Source organism: Kogia breviceps, chromosome 3 (assembly GCF_026419965.1).
Source record: "Kogia breviceps isolate mKogBre1 chromosome 3, mKogBre1 haplotype 1, whole genome shotgun sequence".
Taxonomy (NCBI): domain Eukaryota; kingdom Metazoa; phylum Chordata; class Mammalia; order Artiodactyla; family Physeteridae; genus Kogia; species Kogia breviceps.
In genome coordinates, this window is record NC_081312.1 from 32,120,208 (window position 1) to 32,148,187 (window position 27,980).

The window sequence follows — 27,980 nt, forward strand, 5'->3', positions numbered from 1 at the left end:
TGCTTGGCCAATAAATGTATCTTCAGCCCAACTCTTACATACTCCTTTAGGATTTTTCCCCAGATCAACCTCTCTCCTGTGCTCTTGAGTACGGTACCCTTCTCCTCTGCCCCACCCAGAACTTCCTTGGGTGGCCTTCCGCTCTGTTAAACACAATGGTGACCCCACCAAGGTCAGGCAATGGCTGTGGCCTCATCTGGACCCTGATGACAAGTTCACAGACCAGAACCCAGGGTTCACCAACTGGCTGGAGTCCAGGTGGCCTCAGTTCAAATCCTTGCTCCGCCGTTTACCAGCTGTGTGACATTGGGCAAGTTGCCAACCTCTCTGTTTCCTTTCCTCATATAAAGATAATCCTACCTCACCAGGCCATTTTGAGGATCCAGTGAAATAACGTGTGAGTAACAGCTTTAGGAACACTGGATTGTTCTGCATTGTAGGTTTTTTTCATCGTCTGGGAGCCTACTGTGCCCACATTCAAATCCAGTAGGTATATGGAGTTCGTCACATGAATAAAGGAAACTTCTCTTCCTTTCTGCCCTTGTTCGACTTTGGTTTTCCTTATGTGCCGCATCCATGGTGTGTGAGCCTGGGCCATGATGTGGCTCCCCTGGATTCTGCTGTTTCTTCCTCCAAACCCTCAGAGCTGAGGACAAGAGTTTCCCCAGGTTCAGCAATAAGAGAGGGGACTTTCTTCTTGGGAAGGAGTCTGGTCTGAGCATCTTCCAAACTCCAACATCACTGATGTCACTCCTCCACCAACCCCATCTGCTGCCTCCTGACTCGATTGATAGAGAAATCATTTGAGGAAGGCGCCAGGAGCTGAGGCTGTGGCTGGGGCAGCGGGGTGGGCAGTTTTCAGCAGTTATTCCTCTTTATCTCCTCTTTTCTTAAGAGCCTTTCCTAGGCAGAGACTCCTCTCGTCTCCTTGCAGCACCTCCTGATGGAATGCGCAGGTAGGGGTCCTGAAGAGCATCAGCTCACGGGGAGAAATCCCCAACCAGAGCCACCGATCTTCGTGGCTGAGTTTCATCTTTCCTTTCGGGCTGTCCTCCCTGTTTCCTTCCTCACCATCACCATAGCAACACAGTGGTATAAAAAATAAAAGAGCTAAGGCATATAAATATAGTCGGAGTCCCAGCACCTCTAGCACGGAGCCTGAAACGTAGGGGGTGACAGCTAGAAGCCTCCGAAGGATACGCGGCAGCCAGGAGGGAGGATAAGTCAAGGAAGGGTGGAGGGTAGAAGGGAAGGAAAGGGAACAGCCATCCACTGAGGCTGCTGCCTATGTCTTCTCATTTTGACCCACACCCCCTGATGTGGATGGTATCACCTCCATGTTACTGCTGAAGACACAGAAGCTCAAAGACGTTAGGAACTTGTCCAAGGTCACACAGCTGTAGGCATTAGAGCTCAAATTTTCACTCATGTTCTTTGGGACCCCAAAGTTTATGTGTTTTTCCCACCATACCATATATTAGATGCAGGCGAGAGATTTTGCTGGGGACTTGGGCTTTTTGAGACGATCACATAAATAAGTTGAGGCTAGAGTTCAACTAAATCAATGGACGAGATTCAGCCTCGTAGGGTGAGGGATAAGGAGAAGAGAGCAAATATATGCCTTCTACCTAAGCAGCCGCTGTGTGTTCCTTGAAGACAGGGGAGAATGAAGAGGGGAGTGTTGGTGAGAGTTTCCCAGGGTGCATGATGATGTGGTATGGGAGCGGAAGCTGTTTTGATGCCCTAAAAGGAAAGTAAACCTGTTAAAAAAGGGCATGATTAGAAGCTTTAAACCCAAGAATGCTTGGGTTTATAAAAATAAATATTTTTATTAAGCATCTGACGTGTGCTCAACTCTGGAGATATGGAAATGATTAGAAAAATACAGCCCCAGCCCTCATAGAGCATAGGACAGGGGAAAAGACAAATCAGGAAATAATTACACACTTGATTGATTCTTTACAACGTGTGACATGTATAAGTACAGAACAGAAGTACATCAGCCCCCTCCTGGTATCAGTGTAAGGGAAATACGGATGCTGTTACAAATGAAAGAAATCCACTTAGTCAGTCTTCAAGATGATGTCCCTTTTCAAGGTGAGGCACTAATAACTTAGCTGCAACCATGAGCCTATGTGGCCAGTGTACCCTGCAGACCCATTCCCTGCCCTGTCTCTTCATAATAATCACGAGGTCCATCTGATAGCCAGACAGATGAGGCTTTCAAAACCCAGCAACCAAGACCCGGTTGAAAGCTGACAGTAAGGCAATGTATTGTTTCTTCTTCTTACAACCCTTGGCATCACTGGCATAAAACCAAGTGTGTGTTACTGTAAACAAGGTGAGTCAAGCTGTGGTATTGGGTTACCAGCCGCAGCATTGGGAAGTGCCTTGAATTAAGCAGGAGCAGGAGGGGAGGGAGGAGGCATTAGAAAGTTGTAAGTTTCTGTGGATCCAAAGCTTTTCCAAACTACCTGCAAGGCAGCAAATATGGGGGATGCTGTATGAATGAGTTAGAATTAGATAACATAATGTGTGCGGAGCCCTTTAGCTCTTCAGAGTAATGCTGTCTAAATACGTAGTGCTCGCATCAAAGGTAATGATACAGTACTTTATTTATAGCGCTCGGCTACCTACCTGCCAGCTCTTTCCCAGGAATGTGGTACAGAAGAATGGGCAAGATCTGGGAAATGTGCTTTGAAGTCTTGATTAAACGCCCTCCAGGCAGATGTAGAATTTCAAATGTATTACATTACTGTCATTGTCGTTAGGTTTTCTTTTATCACCCCCGGAGTGTCACTGCCTTCAGGTGAACGACTCCGCCTGACTGTTGCGCACCCTGAATGTCATCAGCCCACAGATGTGCAGTACAAACAAACATGTTTTTAACTGAGGGCTCCAGGGGCATGCAGGGCTGACTCATTTGCTCCTCCCCGCCTCTGTGAACCCAGGTTCTCCCAAGCTCATTTTATTTCCACCACTAGGACAGGAAGATGCAAATGTCGTGCTGGAAATGAGTATTGCCTGCAAACCTTCTGGTCCGGAACAGGGGGGAGAGGTGGCAGTTGGGGAAAGGGCAGATAGATGTGTCAGGAAAGGGAAACGGACTCTCTTCCCCCACCTCGCCCAGTTAGGCCAACAGAGAAAGGGAGCACCGCTCAGGAGAAGTCACGGAAGTGGGGGCAGGCCGGGAAAGCAGCTCGGGGAATTGGCACTAATTGCAACCATGAAATCAGATTCTTGCATCTCTGGGAACAGAAAAAGGTGTGGATGAGGGGAGAGTTGGGGGGCATATCTGTCAACAGGAGCAGCCAGGATTGGGCTGGAAGGAAGTGAATTCAAATGCTGCCTCCACCTACTTGACCTCCCATGGAGAACTTCTCCTCTTCCAAGGTCAAGAAGCCTTCAGTAGGACAAACTGGTACCATTGCTTCTTCCTAACATTCCCCCGTGGACATCAGACAGGACCCCTCAAGGCCCTTCTCTAACCAGTGGGATTAAAATATGCAAATGAACCCCCTCTGCAATCACTCTCCCAACTCCTGTCCCAGGAGAGAACCAAGAGCAGGGTTGGATAATAGGGAAGGTTACATTCTGAGAGGCATGCGGCTAAAACTGGGGCAGCAAGTGCAGAGGAAAGATGAACCTCGTTTCCAAACAGACTTCCTAAGACAGGCTAAGGTGCATATGCGGTGATAGGAAAGTGAGGAATGATGTTGAGGAAACACAAGCCCTCTCCAGGCATACACACCCCTTTGTAATTCTTCCTCAGGCCAGACCATGGAGTTCAGAAAATGCTCCACCTGGTCCCAAACCACCACTTGTCAAACTCCCAGTCATCTCACCCTCTTCTTACGCTGCCCTGGAAACTAGGGAAGGAATAATGCCTTCACTGGTTGTTTTGTTCATAACAATAGAACATCATCAAATTAATCAAAATTTACGGCTGCTTATCACATGCCAATTACTATACTATGAGTTTTACTTGCATCGCCTCATTTTACCCTCTCAGAACCCCTATGAGGTAGGTTTTATTATTGCACCCATCTTCAGATAAGGAAACCAAAGCTCACAGAGATTAAGCCATTTGCCAAAAGTCCTAAATCTCTTTTTCTCCCATATGTTAACTTTGCTTTATCTTATTTATTTTAATTATGTATTTTTAAATTTTTATTGAAGTCTATTTACAATGTTGTGTTAGTTTCTGGTGTACAGCAAAGTGATTCAGATATATATAGAGAGAGACATAGACATATATACATGTGTGTATATGTTCTTTTTCATATTTTTTTCCATTATGATTTATTACAGGATATTGAATATAGTTGCCTTTGCTATACAGTAGGACCTTGTTGTTTATCTATTTTATATATAATAGTTTGTATCCACTAATCCCAAACTCCTAATTTATCCCTCCCTTACCACCTCTGTTTCTGTTTCATAAATAAGTTCATTTGTGTCATATTTTAGATTATATGTGATATCATATGGTATATATCTTTCTCTTTCTGACTGACTTCACTTAGTATGATCATCTCTAGGACCATCCATGTGGCTGCAAATGGCATTATTTCATTCTTTTTATGGTTCAGTAATATTCCATTGTATATATATATATATATATACCACATCTTCTTTATCGATTCATCTGTCAATGGACATTTAGATTGCTTCTGTGTCTTGGCTATTGTAAATAGTGCTGCTATAAACATTCGGGTGCATGTATCTTTTTTTGAACATTTATTTATTTAGGCTGCGCCAGATCTTAGTTGCCACATGCGAACTTCTTAGTTGTGGCATGCATGCAGGATCTAGCCCCTCCACCAGGGATCAAACGCCAGCCCCCTGCATTGGGGGTGAGGAGTCTTACCCACTGGACCACCAGGGAAGTCCCTGCATGTATCTTTTTGAATTATAGTTTTGTCTGGATATATGCCCAGCGATGGGGTTGCTGGATCATATGACAACTCTATTTTTAGTTTTTTGAAAAATCTCCATATTGCTTTCCATAGTGGCTGCACCAATTTACATTCTCACCAACAGTGTAGGGTGGTTCCCTTTTCTCCACACCCTCTTCAGCATTTATTGTTTGTAGACTTTTTTAACGATGGCCGTTCTTACCAGTGTGAAATGGTACCTCATTGTTGTTTTGATTTGCGTTTCTCTGATAATTAGCGATGTTGAGCGTCTTTTCATGTGCCTGTTGGCCATCTGTATGTCTTCTTTGGAGAAATGTCTATTTAAGTCTTCTGCCCATTTTTTGATTGGGTTGTTTGTTTTTTGGTTATTGAGTTGTATGAGCTGTTTGTATATTTTGGAAATTAAGCCCTTGTCGGTCCCATCATTTGAAAATATTTTCTCTCAGTCCATAGGTCGTCTTTTCATTTTGTTTATAGTTTCCTTTCCTGTGCAAAAGCTTATAAGTTTGATTAGGTCCCATTTGTTTATTTTTGCTTTTATTTCTATTGCCTTGGGAGAAAAGTCCTCAAACTCTTAAGTACTGAGTCCAGGTATCTCTGACCCTAGGGCTCACGCTCTTAACCACTAAATGACAGAACAGAACATTGTTTTCCTGGCATGGGTCACAGGAAGGAACAATGGAGCATATTAACACTTCACTAAAGTCATGACTGAATTACTGAAGTGACAGCAGAGTCAGGTTCCAGCCAAAGGGGACTCCATTCATGCATGTTTTGAAGGCCAAAGGAGTTTAGATTTGTTTGGGAAGGGAAAGGGAAGCAATTAAAGTGATCTTTTCTTTCTTTCTTTTTTTTTTTTTTTTTTTTTTTTGCGGTACGCGGGCCTCTCACCGCTGTGGCCTCTCCCGTTGCGGAGCACAGGCTCCGGACGCGCAGGCTCAGCGGCCATGGCTCACGGGCCCAGCCGCTCCGCGGTATGTGGGATCTTCCCGGACCGGGGCACGAACCCGTGTCCCCTGCATCGGCAGGCGGACTCTCAACCACTGCGCCACCAGGGAAGCCCAAAGTGATCTTTTCATAAGTGTAGCCCAATAACAATGCTCTGAAGGCAGTAAGATGGGCAGGAATGGAGTCAGGGAGGCCAGCACCCGTCTGCCCCGGCACTGCTTCCAGTATAATCACTTGTGAAGAGTTAAGTGTAGGCTCTGCAGTCAGTCCCCAGCTCAAATCCTCGCTCTGTCACTCAGTAGTTTTCATTAATCATTCATTCATTCATTGAACAAATATATATGGGGGGTACCTCCTATGTGCCCGAGACTGTTCAGGCACTGGTAAATGAGACAGTCATGGTTTCTGCTCTCATGGAGCTTATACTCTGCTGGGGAAAACAGGCGGTACATAGATAAAACAAATATGTAAAGAAGATAAAAACGAAACAGGGTGATTGGATGAGAGTAGTTGCAGAGCCAATTGGATTGGGTGGACAAAGAAGTAACAGGTAAACTGAGACATTTAAAAAGGCCCTGGGGCTTCCCTGGTGGTGCAGTGGTTAGGACTCTGCACTTCCACTGCAGGGGGCACGGGTTCGATCACTGGTAGGGGAACTGAGATCCCGCATGCTGCACGGCCAAAGTAAAATAAAATAAAGTCAGCTAGTCTTTTTTTAAAAAAAAAAAAGTCTTATAGGCAGAAATTTCTGACAACCCTTTTGGGACGCACACCGCAATGCACCAAAAATGGTGACAATGGTTGACAGGTAACCTGGATGCTCTCCTCTCATCCAGGGCCACTGCATCGCACAACCCCAGGGCCAGCATTCCTGTGGACATCTACATCTACGCAGCTCTGCCTTAGCTTAGTACTGGATTGATTCAGTCAACAAAACGCTTGTAGTTAAGTCACGAACTGACGGAGTTCCTCTACCCAGACCTGGGACAGTAATCTTTCCTGGACTTGCTATTCACTGGGATCTCTAGAAATTATCCACCAGAAGGATGGGCTTTATAAGTGCTCGAGTGGACAGCAATGTGAGGTGGAAGGCGGAGCTTTGACTGTTTGACTCAGGTCCCGAGGGGCCAGCTCCTCTCTCTTTCTAATTTTTAGAAGCTTTTTCTTGGACCTGAATTTTCACATCTTTACAGTACACACTTCTCTCCTTTCTGCTTGGATCAAAATCATTCTGAAAAAAATGAGATTCCCCAGCAGAGAGAGAAAACAAGAGAGAGAGAGACTCAGTATCTCCAAAGCCATGAATCAGATAATCAGTCACTTGTTCTCTTCGGAGCTGGAGCAGACACATTGTTAAATAAAATGATTTTATAGATTATCCTCACTAGCTTTCCAAGAAAGGGATTTATCAATTGCAAGGCGCAGAAGTGGTTTATTCACAGATCATTGGTGGGTTTTTTTTTTTTTTTACTCCCCCTGTTGACTTAGAAGAGGAAGAGAATTGGAGCTGTGAGTTGTCCTCTCTCTCCACCCCACTCTCTTGGGGTGAGGCAGGGCCCACTTAGAACCCAAATAGGCCTGTAGATAACTGAGTCACATATGGAACTGAGACCCACACATGTCCACCGCCATGGGGATTGGAAATCTAATTCCCCTTTGAGGATAACTAAGCAAGGCCCCTACAGAGATTACTTTCAAGAAGACCCGATTCTCCCTCTAATGTACAGTGGAACGTTTCTTACCCTCACCCCACCCCGTCATAGCCCCACTCATATGCACACACACACCATCAGGAATATGGCACTCCCCACCATAGGGCAGCAAAGTGGGGGGGGAGAAATCTTTATTGTGATTTGAAGAGCACTCTTCTCCTAGCAGAGACATTGTAGTTAGACGATGGAGGAACACACCCTTTCCCATGTGTGTGAGCATGTGCACACACAGAGACTTTATCTTTGCATGCTGGCCGTGAGAAATAGTCAAGCTTAAGAGCCTCCTTGAGGTTTGCGGTATGCTCAGAGCAAGACGGACTTGAGCTGGCTGAGGAATGTAAGCTGATGCCCTCCACTGAGGCACTAAATTTCTTAATATTACCTCCTATGCCATGGAAAGGCCATAAAAGCAAAGGTCAGGGCCGAAAGGGTACTTCCTGTAAATGTTCATACCACTAGACTATAAGCTTCATGAGAGCAGGAACAGGCTTTTGATCGATAGTGAGTGGGTGGGTGGGTGGATGTATGGATGGACATTACAGAGAGCATCTAATTCCTGGAATGAAGGGTCCAGTCTTTATCCTCTAAGACAAGGTAGAGAGATGAAAACTTGTGATTTCAGGAATCAGTCATGAGTTACAGTGCCCAGTGATGAGCCCAGACATTCCCAAATGAACAGAATGCACATCAAGTCCTCAAATATGTGGGTGTGCACCCATCGACTTGCCCAGCAGTCGGGTCTTAATTTTGTCAGTGGAGACAGAATGTTCCTACATTTTGCCTAGGGGAAGCCACATCCTTGTGGGTTTTCCCTGATCAGCACTGCTAGTCATAGGTATGGAGAAGTTGCAAGCAGCAGTGGGCTCATCAGAAGGGTCCAGAATAGATGCCAAAGCAGCAAAGGTCATTTGTGCACACTCCTCCTTACAGACCCGAATATCCTTCCCTCCCACTCTGTACCTCCCTGCCTGCTCATCCTCCCACCCTCCTGGCCCCTCCCACAGGTTGCAGAAAGTTCTTCAATGAAATCCATGTCTCTGCCTCCACCTGTCCCATATTCTTGTTGGTTCAGGCACATGTGTGGCATAATGGATCAGGCAAAAGTCTGCCAAGCAGGACTGCCATGTACAGTTGTGCAGGTTGTGCACTGCATAAAGACCCTTAAGTGGAGGTCCTTACAGACCCGAATATCCTTCCCTCCCACTCTGTACCTCCCTGCCTGCTCATCCTCCCACCCTCCTGGCCCCTCCCACAGGTTGCAGAAAGTTCTTCAATGAAATCCATGTCTCTGCCTCCACCTGTCCCATATTCTTGTTGGTTCAGGCACATGTGTGGCATAATGGATCAGGCAAAAGTCTGCCAAGCAGGACTGCCATGTACAGTTGTGCAGGTTGTGCACTGCATAAAGACCCTTAAGTGGAGGCTGAAAATCTAGCCAGCACTCTCCACACCAAGCCCAGTGCCCTGACATGCTGCTCTGCAAGCCGGAGGAAGGCGCTCTCTCCTCACCAAGCTGTGTATCTCCAGGGCTGTATCTTTTCTCAGTTTTGCACAAAGGTGCCGTAGAGCCGAACAGTGGCCCTGCCATCAGGACGACATAGTCTGATTACAAAGATTATTAACTGAGATTATCTGGCTCAGTTCCCGACTTTATAAAATTTTTAAAGCCTTTCATATTAGTTGCCTATTGCTGTGAAACAATGTGTCATAAACTTAGAGATGTAACACAATACCTATCTCACAGTTCTATATAGCTCAGAAGTCCAGGCATGGCCATGGCTGAGTTCTCTGCTCAGGGTCTGGTGAGGCTGAAATCAAAGTTTGGGTGGCTGGGCTCTTATCTGGAAACTCTGGGGAAGTGTCCGCTTCCAAGCTCATTCAGGGTGTTGGCAGAATCCAATTTCTTGTGGCTTTAGGTCTAAGGGCCCCCATCCTTGCTGTCTGTTATCCAGGGACCACTCTGCTCCTTGAGGCTGCCTGCATTCCTGCTCATGTGATGCCCTCCATCTTGAAACCAGAAACAGCATGTTGAGTCCTTCTCATGCTTCAAAGGGATTCATGCATAAACCCCTCTGGCTTCCTCTTCTTCAGCCAGAATAAAAGCTCTCTGCTTTTAAGGACCCCTGTGATTAGGTCAGGCCCACCTGGATAATCTCCCTATTTTAAGGTCAACTGTATCGTATAACATAACATATCATATAACATTATGGAGGTGGTATCATATTCACAGGCTCCAGGGATTAGGGCAGAACATCTTTGATGGGACATTTAATTTTATTTATTCTTTTACTGAAGTATAGTTGATTTACAATGTTGTGTAAGATGGGACATTTTTTTTTGGTTTTGAACCTATGATAAAAGTAAAAAATGAATGCAGAAGAACACAATTCTAAAATCTTAGTATGAATGTGAATCTCACTAGATGTTCAAATCTGGAATAGTGCAAATTTTGTTCATACTATTTTGCATTTTTACAAACTCAAATCACTTTGTTTCCTATACTTGCTATAAAGTATTGGCAACAAAATTCTTCAGATTCACATCTTTTGGCTACATTGTTTCTAACAGATATAGATTTATTTCCAGTTTAAGAGAAAAAATACTTACAGTTTGTGCATGATCAAGTATATTTGAAAGATTCAACAACTGCTTTCCTCTAATAACTTCTGGCTTTTCATAAAATGCAGACATCCTCATTGAAAAATCTTTTCACATGGCTGATCATTTTCGTTTTCAGAAAATGTATAAGGGGTCATTGCAAAGTTCAGAATGATCCTTTTCTTTTAAACAAAATTCCTCTAAAACAAATTAGCTACAGTCGACTAAAATTTACCCCAGGATACTTTCCTCAAAACAAAACCAAACCGCAACAAGGACCATCATGCAAGTGGAGCTGAGAGCGCAGTCCACAGCCAATGGCAGTGGCTTCACCTAAGAGGGGACATTTTAGAAATTCAATCTACCACAGCCTCGTCACCCACCCACATTCCTTTTAAAAGCCAAATCTTTGAGCCTGTTTTTTTTTCCAAAGGCCTCTTTGAATAAGCTCATTCAGATAGCTACCCATTTTGAGCAAACACTAGCATGTGGTAAAATAATTTGTAAATCGATCAGAACCAGCTTTTCTCAACATAACCTCTCTTGAACATGTTGGCAGGAGCTGACACTGTCAGCGGTCAGCTGGAACTGGCTCCTAACAGTTCATAAGAGCTGATTGTTAAGTGTTAAGATTTTTGCAAGCTGGTTGTTCAAACAATTAGTACCTTAAAATTGACTATAATGGGAGTATTTACCCCATGGAAGCCATCACCCCAAATCAGGGCTCCTTTTTTTTTTTTTTTCCAATGAGCAGGTTTACCAGCATACCACTGGGTGTCGACCTTTCTTTACAGGTCATCTCCTTGAGCTCCTGTAGCACGCAGAATCCTTTCCACGGCCTTTTTCGTTTTTTTTGTTTGTTTGTTTGTTTGTTTTTTGTGGTACGCGGGCCTCTCACTGTTGTGGCCTCTCCCGTTGCGGAGCACAGGCTCTGGACGCGCAGGCTCAGCGGCCATGGCCCACGGGCCCAGCTGCTCCGCGGCATGTGGGATCTTCCCGGACCGGGGCACGAACCCGTGTCCCCTGCATCAGCAGGCGGACTCTCAACCACTGAGCCACCAGGGAAGCCCTCCACGGCCTTTTTCATGCATGGTCATAACCCTAGCCACCAGGAAAGGGGCAACAACTCCCTTTTAAATCAGTTCATCTCTTTGATGTAATGGTATGTGGTAGAGTTGAATTCTGCCTCCCCTCCAATGGACTCAGTCCTTTGGACGAACCACTTGTGACAGCCCCAGAACCATTTGGAGTGGGTGCCATCTCCCCCAGGAGACATCTCTCCTCCGAATTCACATATCAGATCCCAGCTAGAAGCTCAGTCTTTAGAGCCACACTGTCTGAGTTCAAATTCCAGCCCTGCTGCTCATCTAACTGTGACCTTGGGCTAGTCTCTTAACTTTTCTGGGCCTCTGGTTCCTCATCTGTAAAATGGGTATAAAAACAGTACCTACCTACATGGGTTACGGTGAAGACTAACTAAATGAGATGATGTATGCACCTTGACTGACATGTACCTACCCTATGGGTTTGTTGTGAAGATTGAATTATTTAATATAACTAAAGTGCCAGAATAGAACAGTGCCTGGCATAAAGTAAGCACTATTAAATATTAGTCAATTAATTTGAAACATGGTTTCTAGACTCTTCCCCGTCTTAGTCTCCCTGTTCTGGGTGCACTCCAATTTCCCTCTCAAAATGTAGTGTCAGAATGGACCTAACTCCAGCCTTTGGCTGAAATGCCACACTTTGATTCCAGTCCCCCTCTCCCTGACTAGCAGTAGTTTCTGAGTAGCTGCCTCCTTTTCCCTACGTTTTTAGTAGAGTCAGAGAGAATAACCCCGAAAGTACTGGGCCCTGGACCAGCAGCATAGGAATACCCAGGTTACTTGTTAGAAATGCAGATTCTCAGGCCCCACACCAGACCTACCTAATCAGAATTTGCATTTTAACAAGATTCCCATGGAAAACATATGCACACCAAAGTTTGAGAAGCGCTGTTTTCGGGGACCCTATGCCACACCTATTTTCAAGAGAAAAATCAGTGAAAGCGTCCTAAGCCTTCTCATGAGATGAGGAACTTTCACCCCAGACCTTGGTAGGGGTCGGGGGAGTGTCAGTGTTGGATTGCCAGGCTGTGATTGGACTGGTTCAAAGCCAGAAACTTGGCAAAGAAAGAGATGGGGGCTGCTGGCACCAACTAGAGAGATAAAAAGGACTAAAAGAAGAACCCAACACGGATGTGAGCCTTCTGAAAGCTCCCACAGAAAGGCTAACAGTTCTTCTGCCAGCTCTGTCCTGCAGCCCCAGGTCAAGGAAGCTTTGTGAGCATTAGGTGGCCTGGAGAACTCAGGATAAATTTAGAAATGATGAAAAGGAACCCTTGTTGATGTGCTGAAGAGTCATTTACTGGAAATCAGGAGGGAAGAGGTCACCAAGTCAGAGATTCTTTAGAGATTATTTCCAGCAAGGAAGGGCCAAAGGGTTAAGAAGCCAGCTACTCACATCGCAAAGCAGAGGCAGATCCCTTTATTACCTGCCTATGCTGCCTGAATTTAAATGGGAGAATTCTAGGGTTCTTACTGTGGCCACAGCTTGGGAATGGCAGCCAGAGTTTACCCACCTGCTTGTACAAAATAAGCTATAGGAGTAATGGGGGACATATACCAAAATCCCAACTCTGCTGTTTACTAGCTGTGTGACTCTGGGCAAGTTACTTAACCTCTCTGAGCATGTGTTTTCTCATCTTTATTTATTTATCTCTTTTAAACATCTTTATTGGAGTATAATTGCTTTACAATGGTGTGTTAGTTTCTGTTTTCTCATCTTGAAAGTGGAAGGAATAAAACCTAGTTTACATGGCCGAAGTAAGGATGAAGTAAGAAAGTTCTCATGGCACTGAAGGCAATGTAAATGTATCTATTGCATTCGATTCCTTCCTTGTGTAAAGTGAAATTCACAAGGTCCTGATTTGGAATTGGGTGTCCTCATACAAAGGAATGTGCTGAGAGGCCAGCCAGGAAGCCCAGAAATGTGTTTCCTAATCCGTTCCAGGTTGCTGGGGGGCGAGCTCCTGGGGGCATCTTTTCCAGGCAGCACAGTTAGGTCTTAGCTGGGAGTGCTGCATGCTTTGGAACCTCCTTCCCCAGAAGGCTCAGAGGAGAGGCAGGTGCAGGCCTAGAGCCTCTGAAAGCATTACTGGCTCTTAGGAGCAGCTGCTTAGGCTGATCTGACCCCATGACCATTTAGTAACTGGACAGAAGGAGGAATTGGGAATAGGAGAGATACGGGGCTCAAAAGCCCTAGCCTAAACCCCTGAGTTAGATCCTGGCTTGTTGTTGGAGAGAGCTCCTGAAGGCTGGACAAATAGAGCAGGTTAAGTACGCTGAGGGTGTAGTTCAATGACATTTGGGCTTCTGGCCTCTTTGTGCCACTGAGAATGCTTAGTCATTCCATCAAAGTAGCCTTCAGTACATTTTTTTGTTCCTAATGAGTTACATTTTTACTGCGAAAAGGCAGAGTAGAGTTATTTCATGAAGTTTCAGCTTCATGATTAATTTCATGAATTTCAGATTAATTTCATGAAATTAGAAATTTTGTGAATTTCTAATGTGTTAGAAATTCTCCACTAGCAAGTCACTTGCGAAGACATGATTGAGGGCCTCCTCTACACCAGGCACTAGGACTACAGTGGCAAGTAAGAAAGACATGCTCCCTGTCCTCAGGGAGCTTGCACTCTAATGTGGACAGATAGGCTGTAAACAAGCATGTTAGTAACCTACCCAGCTGACTTTGGGCTGTGATCGGTGCACTGAAGGGAGTGAGCCGAGGAAATAACATGATGGAACATGATAGAAGGTGACCCAGGTTGGAGAGGTGAACGTGGTAGGGAGGGAGACCCAAAGAGATAACGTGGCCATGGGAGGCCATGGAATATTTATGAGACAACCAAAAGGACAAGGATAAGCATGGACCCAGGCACAGGGAACAGCAAAGATGATGCCCTAAGTGGGAAAGGACTTGATCTGAGGAACAGAAAGACCAGTCTGTCTGGGACTCATGAGCAAAAAGACAACGTGATGAATTAAGTTGGGTTATACAAGATCCTATAGGCAGCGGTAAAGACTTTGCATGTATTCCAATTAATGAGGCATGATAGGACCTGGATTTTATTTTCAATAGATAACCCTGGTTGTCATTTAGGGAAGGGATTTAAGGAAGAGGGCAAGGTCAAGAGCAGGAAAACCTCTTAGGAGGCTGTTGTAAAGTCCAAGGGAGAGGTAATGGTGCTTTGATCTAGGTCTTGATAGCAGAATAGGAGAATTAAATGTTTTAGGGTCAGAGATGGGCGTCAGGCTGGTGATGGGGAGGGATGAGGGAGAGGAAGGACTTGGGTGATTCTGGGTTTGGATAGATGATGGTGCCATCGGCTTGAAATGGGGGAGAACAAGTTTGGAAAGAGAACGCGAGACCTGGCTGGTGACTCTTAATAAATTTAAATGTTCTTGTGGCCTCATGCATGGCTTGAGCAGAACTGCAAACTTTCTCGGTTTTCCCCGGGCAAGGTAACACCTTAAGCCCAAACAGATGTGGTGCCTTCCGCACAAGCCATCTCAGGGAGGGAGGCTTACACCGTGCCTCCTCCACGCATGATACCCTCCAGCTGGGGGTTCCACCTAGCTCACCTAGGTTTCTCTGGCCACTGCTTAATGCCTGGCCTCATTTCCCTGTCTTCAACTAAGTTGTCAGTGGCTTCTCTCCCTCTGTGCATCTGTGCACTAAAAATCAAACAAGCACAAGCCGTGCTGTGTCTGACGTGGGGTGTGTCCAACCCAGAGCTTGTCACCGACGGGGGCACAAAGCCAGATCTGGGGAGAATATAAGAGTCTGTCTCCATGCTACCACCTTTAACATGCCAACCCCCTCTAAGAACCCATTTGGGACCTGTCATCCTGTTTTATCCCATTCTTTCTTGACCTGACATCTATTTCCAGCCTGTACCACCTCTTGGGTCACCAGTTCTATTGCTTGATTTCCTTTTATTCCCTGACTCAGTGACTGGAGATGAAAAGATTTCTTTACATGTTACTCTCAAACCACCAGACTGGGGTCATATTACTCTTAGTAATGATAGCTGCTATTTATTAAATATTTACGAGGGAACAGACACCTTGCCAAGTGCTTTGCGTGCATGTTCTCAATTAAGAACGCTATGAAGAGGTACTAGTATTCCACTTTACAAATGAGGCTTGGTGAGCTTTAGCAAGCTGCCCGAGGCCCAGCTCGTGAGAGAAGGGGGCTGGGTTTGATCCCAGGTCGCAGTCTCCCATCCCAATGCCACGGCCCTGGAGGAGGGAAGGCCAAAGTATTGTGGCCTTTCAGAGGCGGGACACTCACACGATCTCTGGTGGCCAGCCAGGTTTTCCTGTCACTGGGGGTGAGTGTAGCAAGTGAGGAGGGTTTGGAGTCTGTTTTTGAAGCACTGGGGTGGCAGGAGCTGGGTGGGTTAGTAACTGCTCTTACATTCACTTCAGGAGCGACGGACCCACATCTGGTTCTCCAGGATCAACAGTGTGGCTGACAGAAGCTCTGTAGACATGCAAAGCTCTCACGGTGACTTGAGAAACACGGGCGAGCTGAGAGTTTGTTCCAAGTCAGAATGTAGCAATATTCCTACTTTATACAAAAGAACAAAAGCTGGAGCGGAAGGCCTCAGTCTCCTCAACAAAGGGCAGGCCTCACTCGGGGCACCCGTGTGCGAACGGGTGCATCGTGGGCGGCTGAGCAGGGCTTCTGCGTGGCCCCTTCTTTCCCACCGCTGAGGGGAGACTCAGCTCCATGCCCACCCCCGTCTGGCAACGTCTCACACCCTCTGGGAGAGACCTTAAACATCTTGTCCGGGGTCTGATCCGGAAACAGGCTCCGGACGCGCAGGCCTAGCGGCCATGGCTCACGGGCTTAGTTGCTCCGCGGCATGTGGGATCTTCCCGGACCAGGGCATGAACCCGTGTCTCCTGCATCGGCAGGCGGATTCTCAACCACTGCGCCACCAGGGAAGCCCAGGTCCACCTCTTTTTAAAGCTCCTAGTAATACATTTTTCTAAAGTAAAGAAATGCAAAACAGGGTTCCTGGCTTGGCTTATAATTTGCAATGTGTAAATTAACAAAACAACTCCTTTTAACATAAAAAAACAACATAATTGTGCTAGTCACGAGATCATTGTTAGGATTTATGAACTAATCATAATTCGGAGAGCCCTGGAGTTCCTGTGATCCAGCCAGTGCATTCCTCTGAATGCAGAAGCTCATTTGGAGATCAGGTCGGTCGTGTTGTGAATTACCAGAAGGTGTGACTTGAGCCAAATGGCCCTCCGGGCTTCCCTGTGATAGCCACGCCCACAGAGAAAGGGACAGGCTCCAACTGCAGCCCCCCACATGCTGCCCTTTCTATAAAATAAAATTTTCAAGTCGATATCAGCTAATTTCAAAAGAAAAAAAATTATTTTAAATTCCCCCTTGCCCCAGAAGCAAGAGAGAGTAAGGAAGCAAATACTTTAGGAGAACCTGAATGCCTGAGCCTTTATATGTATATTATTCCATAGCTCTCACGACTGCCCTGAGGTGGTGTAATTTACGCATCATTCAACCCGTTTGTGTATCAGGGAAATACTTTGTCCAAGGTCACCTAGCATAACCAGGATTAGAACCTAGATCCTTTGACTTCAAAGCCTGAGCTCCTCTAGTCTTCCAGTCTGATCAGGCCATGAAGCCACACGAAGCCCAGGAGGAGCCCAGTGGGGCTGGAAGGGGGCCTGGGGTGGCCACTCTCCTCCGTGTCCCTACCATGCTGGGGCAAACTCTGACTTTTCTGGATCTTTTCACGGTTTCTTTCTCTTTCCGTTTCTTATCCTGGCTGGCTGGCCCCACACTCTGCTCCTTGTTTATGATACTTATTTTTCCATCCACAGCAAAATAATTCACATCAAGGTAATTGATCATGAGGCGTATGAGAAAAACAAGAATTACTTCATTGAGATGATGGGCCCCCGCATGGTGGATATGAGTTTTCAGAAAGGTGTAGTACCCTGTCCACACTAACGTTAATACTCTCCTCTCCTCTTCTGTTTCCTCCTTTCTCCAATCCATTTGTCTCCTTCTCTTCCCCTTTCTTCTGCCTCTCTGGTTCACTGTCCCTTGTTTCTTTGCTGTTTCTCTCTTTTCCCCTCTCCCTCTCCCTCTATGCTCTCTGCACCCAGCTCTGTCCTAACACCTGCCAGCCTGTCACATGGTATTGTAAGAGGGAGGCTCAAGAGCCCATGGCAATTTTTGTGGGATGGGGAAATGGATATGGGGAGAAAACTGCAGGAGAGAGAAAGAGAGAGAGAAAAAAAAAACACCAGCCACAGCCCTGAGAGTATCATATATGAGGCTCTCTGCTTCTCCTGAGTGGTGTAGGATACAAGGAAGAAAAAGATAATGCAATCCCAGGCAGAAGGGCAGCCCTGGGAAACTGGCCCAGCTCTCAGCATAGAGATCCGTGGGGCAGCTCTTCTCAGGGCTAAGCTGATAGTCTCTGGATGTTGACAATCAATGTATTTGTATTTGGGTTCTGTTTGTGGTTCATCCCCAAGACAGGCCTTAGGAGCCATCTTATCTGCCCTATCCCTGCTAGCAAGTGTGTTTTTCTCTCCCTGACCTTGATTGAGCTGAAAGTACAGGTTTGAGTTCTAGGTTAGGTCTAGGTCAAAGACCTACCTGCTGTCTTCTGTCTTCCCTATGCAGGGCATCTAGGTGTGAAGGCAGTTAGACGAGTGGGAGAGAGGATTCTGACCTGAGGCGAGGCTTCCCCAGGAAGTCACAGGACTTCTCAGAGTGGACGCAGCTTTCTCCTTTGATTTGAATGGCCCCATACACCCCAGCCTCTAATAGACAGTCAGAAAATCCTCTTCTGGATGGATCATACTGTGGAAGAGGGAGATGTCAATCGTGCTCCTCCAGACCAGGCCCACGGCCACAGAGCAAGCACTCCCTCCCATCCCACAGCAGAGTCCCTGCAGTGGAAAGACAGCCAGACTCACATCCCTTAGACAGCCCTAGAGTACCATATCTAGGGCAAGAGAGATTCCCAGAAAATGCTTCTCGACAATCAGTGAGCTTTGTCTTTTGTCCAATGAGCAAGGTGTGGAAAGGTGTCCAAAAAGTGCCCAAAAGGTCACACACACACACACACACACACACACACACACACACACACACACACCACAAATGCACTGTGCCCAAACAAAGCACCTTAGATCAGCCTACCACTTTGCAGATAACAAAAGCTGAGCCTGTCTTCAGAATGGAACAGGAACATCAGAGGCTCTGATGAGACTTTTTAGGCTATAGTTTGTTAGCATCTTTTTGCCCTTTAGAGAGCATTTAGGTCCCAGGCCAAAAAAGAAGAAAAAAAAAGAGAGAGAGAGAGAGAGAAAGAGAAAAAGAAAAGAAAAAACCCCACAAAAATAAAACAAACAAAACCAAAAAAAAAAAAGCAGAAAATAACAATTAGGGCTCACTATTAGGACCCGTTGACACCACTGTGGTCCCATGAAGGAACAGAAGAAGCCACAAAGGGAGACCCAGGCCCACATGGCAACTTCACCAAAGACAATGGACCTGAGCCAGCCTCAGGCCAGTCTCTGGAAGAAAGTGATTTTCAAGAAAACTTTGCTTCCCTGTATGATTTGGTTTTATTAAAAGACACTGTGCTTTGTTGAGATACCCAGAAATGAACAGAAGCCTCCATTATCATGTCCACCAGACCCTTGGTAATCAGCATTTAAGCCAGCTTTGGTACACATCACTGCTATACGATAGAAGTCCAAAGATGATTTAGAATTGATGATTTACATCATTTTTAGCACATTTTTCAGGAGTGCATCAGCTGTAGATATTAAAGGAATACTACATCCTATAGTGGTTAATACATATTTATTTTACTTACCACCACCGAAGCCCTGTGAGATAAAGAATGAGAAAGATAATAGAATTCTGCCTTCTTTCCTTCCCTTCTCTCTCTCTCTCTCTCTGGTTTCCCTGCCTCATAAACACTTTCCTTTTAAGATTTTCTTTCTGAGGCCCACATAAGAAGTGGGAATAGACACAAGGAAGGGAAACGAGCCCCTAGATAGATCCTGTTGACATATTTCCTGTTGTAGAAGAGCCCTGGGTCACCCCCGATGGGCCAGTAGTTCACCTACTGCCCAAAGAAATGCCAGTTACCATGTGACACCCAATGGAATGTGCTGCCCAACTCACTTCCTACTAACCATCAGCAGGATCGAAAATGACTCCTCCCCACCATCAGCCCCCTTTTTCCTTCCCATTTCCCTCCTGTCCTCCTGGATCCCTTCCTTTGCCAACCTCTCCTTGCCTCCTGTCTCCCTTTCCCTCTCACCTGTAAGGACAACTATGACCAAGGAGATAAGAGAAGCTGGAGATAAGAAAAGCTAAGACCATTTTTGACACAAGAGCAATACAGTCCACCAAGTCCTGTCAAAAGCCACCATGGCAGCACTGGGCTGCATGTGCCAGGAGTGATGGGGGATGATTTTAAAGGCTGGGCTCCGGGTGACCAACCAATCTACCGACCCAGTCGTCACTCTCTCTCTTGTTGTCCCTACAGGAAAACCGTAAGGGTTAAAATAGTAGATGAGGAGGAATACGAAAGGCAAGAGAATTTCTTCATTGTCCTTGGTGAACCGAAATGGATGGAACGTGGACTATCAGGTGTGAGATTCTTTAAAAACAAACAAAACAAAACAACAAAAAGAAAGAAAAACTTTAAACAAGTTGAAAAGCAACAACAACAAAGAGAAACTGTTTTTTTCTCCCCCCTTTTTCTTTCCTTTTCCTCCTTCCTCCTTTTGACCAATGGACTTTTAAATTTCTTTTCCCTCCTGTATTCTCGTTCTTACCCTGTTTCGGTATCATCTCTGCCTTCTTAGCCATAGCTTATTTCCACGTCCTCCTTTTTCACCTTTTGGACACACTGCAGCCTCAACCCCTCATGACCCTGATGAGTTACCTCTGCCCTGTGCTCCAATGATCCAATTACCAAAGTCCCCTGCACTCCCCATCCTCACAGCCCCCCACCATACACACAGAGTCACCTGTAAATGTGCAAACTCCTTGGTGGGTGGGGAGAAGAAGAGAAAGAAAGGAATGCAATGCGATGCATGCCTCCGCCCCTTCCCTGCCTTGTTCCCCTTCCGCCCCTCACTCTCTAGCCTGGATGGAATGAGGGAGGGTCTGGGATGGGGTCCGGAGCCCGTGTTGCCATGACGCTTTGAGTCTTCTGCTGCATCTCCCAACCTCCGTTGAGTGCTTGGCAGGTTATTCACTTGCAGAGGGGCCCATGGGCCCCATTGTCCTTCATGGAGGTAAGTGTTTTATCTGGCTATTTCACAGTTGGGTAGAGCAAAACATGGAAAGGTATACCAACTGTCAGAGGCCACGCCTCTGAGAGCTCTCTGAGAGAAAGCTGCCTTCTGAGCTAGTCATGCTATCTGGAATCCTGAGCTGTTCATCCTTCCCTTGACATCCCACCCCATCCCACTCTACCTCTGTTCTAGCCCAAGGTTGGGTACTTTATTCAGACTACTTTAGGATAATGCAGTCCCGAAAGCAGAAAATTGAGTCTGCAAAAGGAAAGTGGTTAACTCCAGGTATGGAAATCTCCTTAGCCAGAGGGTCCTGGAAAAGGATTGACATTGGGCAGGCCCGGAGTATGGTCTTACAGGTTTTCCAAAGGAAGGGACTCCAATAGAAGGGCTTGCTTGGTGTTGATCTCTGAGAAACAGGTGTTGGACGGTTCACAGAAGTCTGCCTTGGCTTGACATCTGCAAATGAGCATATCACCCAGGTCTCGAGATAACCCTCATCCCACACCAGAGACGTGGCCTCATCTCCTCCTTTCCTCAGGCCCTGCATCTTGGGATACCTGCCTAAGGGACTGATTATATTGCAACCAAGGTAGTAGTAAGGAAAGATTTCTTCCTTTGAAGAAAATGACTAGAAGCTACGACTTTGAAAGTGTTGGAGGAATATATGTGGGTAAGAGTCCTCTTGGGAAATACCAAGAGGAGGTCATTCACATTCCCCTTCAGGAGAGATGTGCTGCTGGAGCCTCAGGAAAGATAGAATGGTGAGACCTACTTGTTTGTCAAAAAAGGTGATGATTCTGCAGCTACTTCATAGTCACGTGACAAAGAGCAGCATGAAGCCTTTCACTCAAGGACAAATCTAAGAGATTCGGCCACTATGCTCCCAAAGGCTCATGCCCAGGTCTTCTTCTCAGACACGAATGATTGTTCAGTTCTCCTTGTCTTCTGGGGACTCTCTCTGCAGACCTGACTGGTTCTGTGCCCACACTGGTTTTACACCTGGTGTTGGAGAGGCAGAAGCCCTCTCTGCCTTCCATGATTCATCCTCTTGTTGGCCACCTAATAAGATGTTCCCATGAGTCTGATTGCCAAAGAGTGCTGGAAGAAAAGAGAAAATCTCCAGTTCCCTTGCTTCCCAGATTGTGTTCCCGCCACCCAGAATATTTTCAGAAATGGTCTCAACACCTGCCCTACTTCATTCTCATCTCCCTTGTGCATTTAATGCACATCTTCATGATTGGATGGACGTAGCAGAAACCTAAGGCCATTGTAAACTAGCGTCATCAATTTCCACAATCCCAGCTACTTATGTGCAAATGAAAGCAGGACAAAGGATCGCACAGGGTAGCTGAAAAGAAGGCAGTCTTCTCCAGACAAGAAGAATGGGTTGGAAGTCCATCCATGACTTTATTCTACCAGTAAAGAGACTCTTCTTTTCTGCCTTCCCAATAAACCCCATTCAACAGCTGGACAGAGAGTGACCTAAGATAAACCTTGCAGTCTTCAAGAGACTTGGCCAAACATGAATGCCTATGGCTACTCCTCATCTGAGGACCCCTTTTTACCGCATTGGATTTTCTGTCCAAGGAGATGTCAGCAGAGTCCTGGTGGAGCCCAGTCCTGGGGGAGGGAGTAGGTGAGAAGATAAGGATTTTATCGAGCTATCGGTGTGATATGCCTCCAGATCTCCCCAGTGACCAAGATGCCAAGATGGAAGGTGCCAATAGGAAAGGGGTCAGTATTCTGTCAGTTTCTATTGTCTATAGGGTTCATTTTCAGTTTCTTCAGATCCTCTTATATTTTGGCATTAGAGCACAAGTTGAAAGGTCATAAAACTTGATTGTCTAGATTCAGAGTCAAATGAAACGCCATCCTGATTTCCAGAATGCCCTGCTGTTCTCAGAGTAGGAGTGAGAAACAACACAGCAGAAATTGCTTTTCATTATCACTGCTGCCTGGGAGAGTCTTAGGCATTCAGAACAGCATAGTATAGTGTGTGCATGGTCAAAATGACAATTGCATTACAAAAAAAAGTAAAGGACTATATTTGAAATAGGAGATTCTATTCTTGGCGAACAAAACAGACTTCAGAGGTGAGATTAAATGCTCTGGACAAGTTGGGGGAGGGAATAGGGAGGATAAATAGGAAAGACAGTTGCCTTGGAGTAGAGGAAGCCCTAGGGTCTAGCAGTGGACAGCTGAGAGCAACTCTGAGCAGCATGGTCAAGGCTGTCAGTCCTGGGCCTGGACACTGGAAGCCTCAGGTGGGAAAGGAAAGCTCTCTCCACCAGGAATGAGGCCTGTTTGCTCCCCCTCTTACCACATCCATGGGCTCACCCTAACGAGCTGCCCAAATGCTTCCAAGTACTCAGAGCTATGCTGTTTCCTGCTTGTCCCTGGGATGTCTGAGCAGGGATAAATGACTCTCACCTGGCCCTGGGGATCAATGCAGGGGAAAGTTCAGCTCCAGTTTCTCTCATCAGCAACAGCAGGAAAAACACCCTGGAGACATCATGTCACTCAGAGTTGGTCTACCTGGATCTCACTGACCCATCCGTGACTGCTAAGTGGAAAGACTCAGATTCGTGTAGACATGACCAGCAAATGGTGCAGGTCAGCTGACTTAAAGCCCTCTCATAGTGCTAAAGATGATCCTGGTGTTGGGAGGGATGTCTGAGTGAAAACCAGGGCAGCAGCGATCTTTCTGGAAAAGCTGCCCCTTGTCTGGCCTCCCTAGATACACTAATGTGTTTGGATCTCTAGTTTCCACTGGAACCTGGGGGGCAGGATGGGTTCTTCTGTCCAGATCCATAGAAGGAGCAGAATGAACAAGCTCTCTTGCTATCTATCTATCATCTGTCTATCTATCATCTATCTATCTATCATCTATCTATCTATCATCTATCTATCATCTATCTATCATCTATCTATCATCTGTCTATCATCTATCATCTATCATCTATCTATCTATCATCTATCTATCATCTATCTATCATCTATCTATCATCTATCATCTATCTATCATCTATCATCTATCTATCATGTCTATCATCTATCTATCATCTATCTATCTATCTGTCATCTATCTATCTACCTATCTATCTACCATCTATCATCTATCTATCTATCTCTATCTATCTATCTATCATCTATCTATCTATCATCTCAGTGTAGTAAGGAGATCCATTGATCCATTATCCCTTGGAATTCCATATGGGAGAAACCAGAAAAAGTCAACTGCTGTTCTCCCTGCTTATGTACCATAAAGATTCTGGATCCATATGTGTTTTCAGTGGCTGTGAATATGGGATTACAGACCTGAGTGGCATTCTTAGAGACTTTTAGAAAAAACAGTCTACAGACACTTTCCCCCACCCCCTGCCCCACTCCTTCCTCAGCAATCTCCCTCTGTCACCAGCTGCACCAGGAGTATGTAACAGGATGTTCCCAGGCTTTTATTTGACAAGAGGCAGGGAGTGAGGTGCCACACTAAGACACCATCAAGGTGAAAATGTGGTATGTTACAAGAATTTTTAAATTTTGGGGTCTTGAAATCTAAGAGAGTTTAGCATAAGTGAAAACTCAGGGGCTAGGGATGACTGTGCTGTGTACATCTTTAAGCAAACCATGGTTTTCCCAGGCCATGCAGGGACCTTGTATTTGTCATCTCCATCTACCAATAGCTTTCAGTATGACAGTCTCCCTGGTCCAGAATATCTGGACTCTGACTTAGCCTGTCCTTTCTGAAACAAAACACTATCCAGAGATGCAGCTCCACAGGATCTATGAAAAATACAATTGCCAAAATAGGTGACCAACAGTAAATCTCTAATGAGCATCTACTAATTACAATGACTTTGCAATTGACTCTGCAGTGACTTTGTAGGCACAGGTGATACAAAAAGGGAGGAGTCCATGGCCTCCAACCTCCAGGCTATCTCTCTAAAATGACACACTATTCAAGGAAAACATTTTGCAGGATTTACCTTCTCACAAGGTCATTCTTTTAGGGGTACTCAAAGCTGGGTCAGGGTTGCAACCTATACAGTTTTTAAGTTAACTGGATTCTCCCTCCTTTACAGAATGGATGTGATAACCTGATCCCTTAGAAGACCACCAATGACCAACTCTGTCTCTTCTCCACCTGCTCGGTTCCCCCATCCTCATTCCTCTATCCCTGGCGCTCAGAGTTGCAGGGAAGGTGTGGGGAAATTTTGCACCTGCAGGCCCCTGGTGCCCAGCGGTCTCTCTAGTAGTTCACACCCCTTGCTGCGGTTGCTGCTGCTGTACATGCTCCAATTGCTGCCTTTTGCATGTGGCTGCAGAGTTCTCGTCTACTAAGCTCACTGCTTTCCTTGTGCTACTGCAACCACAAAGCCTGGGGACACTTTTAAGATGGGACCTTAATGCTCTTTCCTTTTCTTTCTTCCCCTGTCTGGTACCCATTTGCAAACAGCGCTCCTGTTGTCTCCAGGTAAGGGGAGTCTTCCCCCCTTTTTCTGCTTCTTGCCAGTGCCATTATTTAGCTTAAGACCAATGTCCTTTGATTTATTTACTAGGAACTGTGGGCCCAACTTAACCTAACAAGTTCTCCGTGGATGTGGGTAAAGGCATAGCTGGTCTTCTCTGAGACCAGGAAGAGAATTGAAACTTACCAAAGAAATGGTGGGTCATAGACTTCTCCTGAGTCTTAATTCCTCTGTCGTCTCATGTTGTGGGGTAAGAGAGGATGAGAGTCAGAGCTGACTCTCCTAATAGGATCATGATGGGATAAGAAAGAAAATACTTTGATCTTGAGGGGTACAGGGAGAAATAATCAGGAGCTGCTGTGAGAGCATGAAAAGCAATTTTTAAGGAATCTGGTATTTTATTGATCCTGAAGATCTTCCATTTCATCACAGCAGAGACCTAAATTTCTAGAACTTTGGTTCATTTGTCATTGATCCTTGAAGTCACATGTGCCATGAACAACAAGAAGAATTAGAATATTATGGCGGGGTGGGGGGGCAGTGATCTGGTTGTATATAGAAATTCGGGGGAATTTATGTTGGAGATATTCTCATGCAGAGTCTAGAGCCTGTTGTAGGAAACACATCTACTTTGAGAGTATGCTTGCATCAGTGGAATCAAATCATAGACAATGTCCAACTTTGTGAGCAGTTAGGAAAGCATTTCCAGCATATCGGCAATACTGTAACTCTTGCTGCAGGCAGAGTAAGCTATACAAGATGTCTCAACATATGTTAAAATAAGTTTTTATACTTCATCAGTTCTTTGAATGTATAAAAATTTTTAAGGTCATTTGAGAGGCAAACCATCTTACAGAATTCATTGGTACTCAGTCACCATAGGCTGTACGCTGAGTTTGAGGAAGGGGCAGTGTACATAGTAAGGACATTTACCTCCTTGGAGTCTCAAACCAAAATAAAAAATATATTTAGGTAAACCCCTACATTTTCCCTTTATGGAAAAAAAATTACTCCAGCTTCCCTGGCCTCTTGCTTCCTCTTATATCAATAGGATAACGACTATCTCCGACCCCATATATTCCACTCTTCTCCCAGGGTTTCAATGTCAGAGCATTGGGTGTTCTCCACTTCATTCACCTTCTCGCCTGAGGAGGCATTTGGGCTTTTTTGTTCCAATGCTTGCCTCTACCCCCCCCCCCCCCCGCCACCAGCCACACACATATGCACACACCAAAGGTTGTGGCTTAATTTAAGCTTCATTATACTTTTTAACACATTGGCACAGATACCAGTAGAAGCTAAAACAGGAAAAGAAGGTGTCATTTCCTAGATCTTTCAATCTGTAAACCTGCAATTTAGGAGCCCTTGGTTAGACTTTAAATTCACTAGAAATCTCAACTCCTTGTTTGGATTTTCCCAGGTGGCCAAGCAAACACGATTCACAATGCCTGGTGATGAAAGATGGAGAGAAAAATATGTTCAATCTGAACTACATTACCAAGCTCAGGGACCTGGGAGCTAGAGCACTGGCTGCATCGCCCCATTTCTTTCTGAGGATGTCTGTAGAACATTCATGGCAATCTATTCCAGTCTTACCTGGCAAGCTCTTTTTCTCTTCCAATATCTGTTTAGTCTTCCATCCTATTAATAGTCTCATTCTCTCTTTTTCACCTTCCTCCTCCTTCTCCTAGACCTGAGAGTTTGTTTAGTCAGTCTGAATATCAAGATCACCTGTCATTTGTTCTCTACACTTGAAATTCGGAGGAGTTACATAAACAAGTGATCAGAATAATTATGGTCTTTTAGGTTTGAGACTTATGACTCTCTCAAGAAATTAACTATTTGAATGTAAAGGAATGATAATTACAGAAGTAGAAAAAGGCAGGAATTGATACCAAATCCAGATACTAAATCAGAGTTGATTTAAAGGCATGTGAATCAATCCATTTATATATATATATATATATATATATATATATATATAGAGAGAGAGAGAGAGAGAGAGAGAGAGAGAGAGAGAACCTCTGTGGGGTACTGTGGGGCTGTGGGAGATCCAAAGATAGAGGATTGGTTATTTGTCAAAGAGATTTCTGCAGAGAGCTAGAAGGAAAAACTGACTGTCACCACAGGGGTGGACAGGTCAGTAGCTAGATCAATATCCTGCCAGATGGATATAGTGCTAGATTGATAGCTAGACAAGGGGTTAGACAGGTACATTTATAAGTCACTGGAGAGCTCATTACGTTGGTGTAAAGTTCTTATGGCACATGTAAAATATGACAAGGGGGAATTGGGGAGGGAGGAGTGGAATAATACTGTCACTACTAGGATAGGCACTGTGATTTGGTGCCAAAAGCTACAAGTAGAGGAAAAGAGTACCCATGCTTTTAAAGAATCTACGTATACATCTTTTTCCAAAGACTTTTATTCAGAGCGGCTTTTGCAGTCTGGCTTCTAGGATCACTGACTTCATAGCCAGACTTATATTCACAATTAACTAATAAGAGGCTCATATGGACTAAATGAAGTCAGGCTGCTAGGGGGTGTCTGCATAGAAATGTACAGGAGGACATTGATCGTTGAGAAATAATTGTTTCCTAAAGTGGTCGCCAGCACTAAAGGGAAGACAGCACCACGGACAGCTCCCCAGCGTTTTGGGATTGCCTTCTGTGTTTGGTGCCAGAAGCACTGAGCAAAAACAGCCAGCTCAGGAATCCTCTGCGTACTCTCTTACTAGTTTCATTCAAGACAATTCAGAAATTCTTATATAAAACAGACTCTCTGCTTGGCTTATAATCTTTCCAGTGAATTCTTTTCCTTGCAACCTTGAGAGCTCAAGTCTCACCCCTCTCCATGCTTCACAAATTCCCAAGATAAAAAGAAGAGAAGACCTTCTTGGCCTCTGACCCA

At 45.3% G+C, this 27,980-nt stretch overlaps 1 protein-coding gene across 13 annotated transcripts in view; it reads left to right on the forward strand.

The window, feature by feature from the left end:
* Window positions 1-27,980, forward strand: part of SLC8A3 (solute carrier family 8 member A3) — a 199,266-nt gene that overhangs the window by 163,637 nt on the left and 7,649 nt on the right. For 6 of the 13 annotated variants that reach the window (XM_067028279.1, XM_067028278.1, XM_067028276.1 and 3 more), the window contains exons 3-4: window positions 17,143-17,249; window positions 25,058-25,075. The exons of 2 other annotated variants lie outside the window; for them this stretch is intronic. In XM_067028279.1, coding sequence (XP_066884380.1) covers window positions 17,143-17,249; window positions 25,058-25,075 — 125 coding nt within the window. Of the gene's footprint in view, window positions 1-17,142; window positions 17,250-19,841; window positions 19,946-25,057; window positions 25,076-27,980 lie in introns of all 13 variants that reach the window. 5 more of the 13 variants (XM_067028284.1, XM_067028282.1, XM_059056755.2 and 2 more) reach the window with 2 other exon arrangements.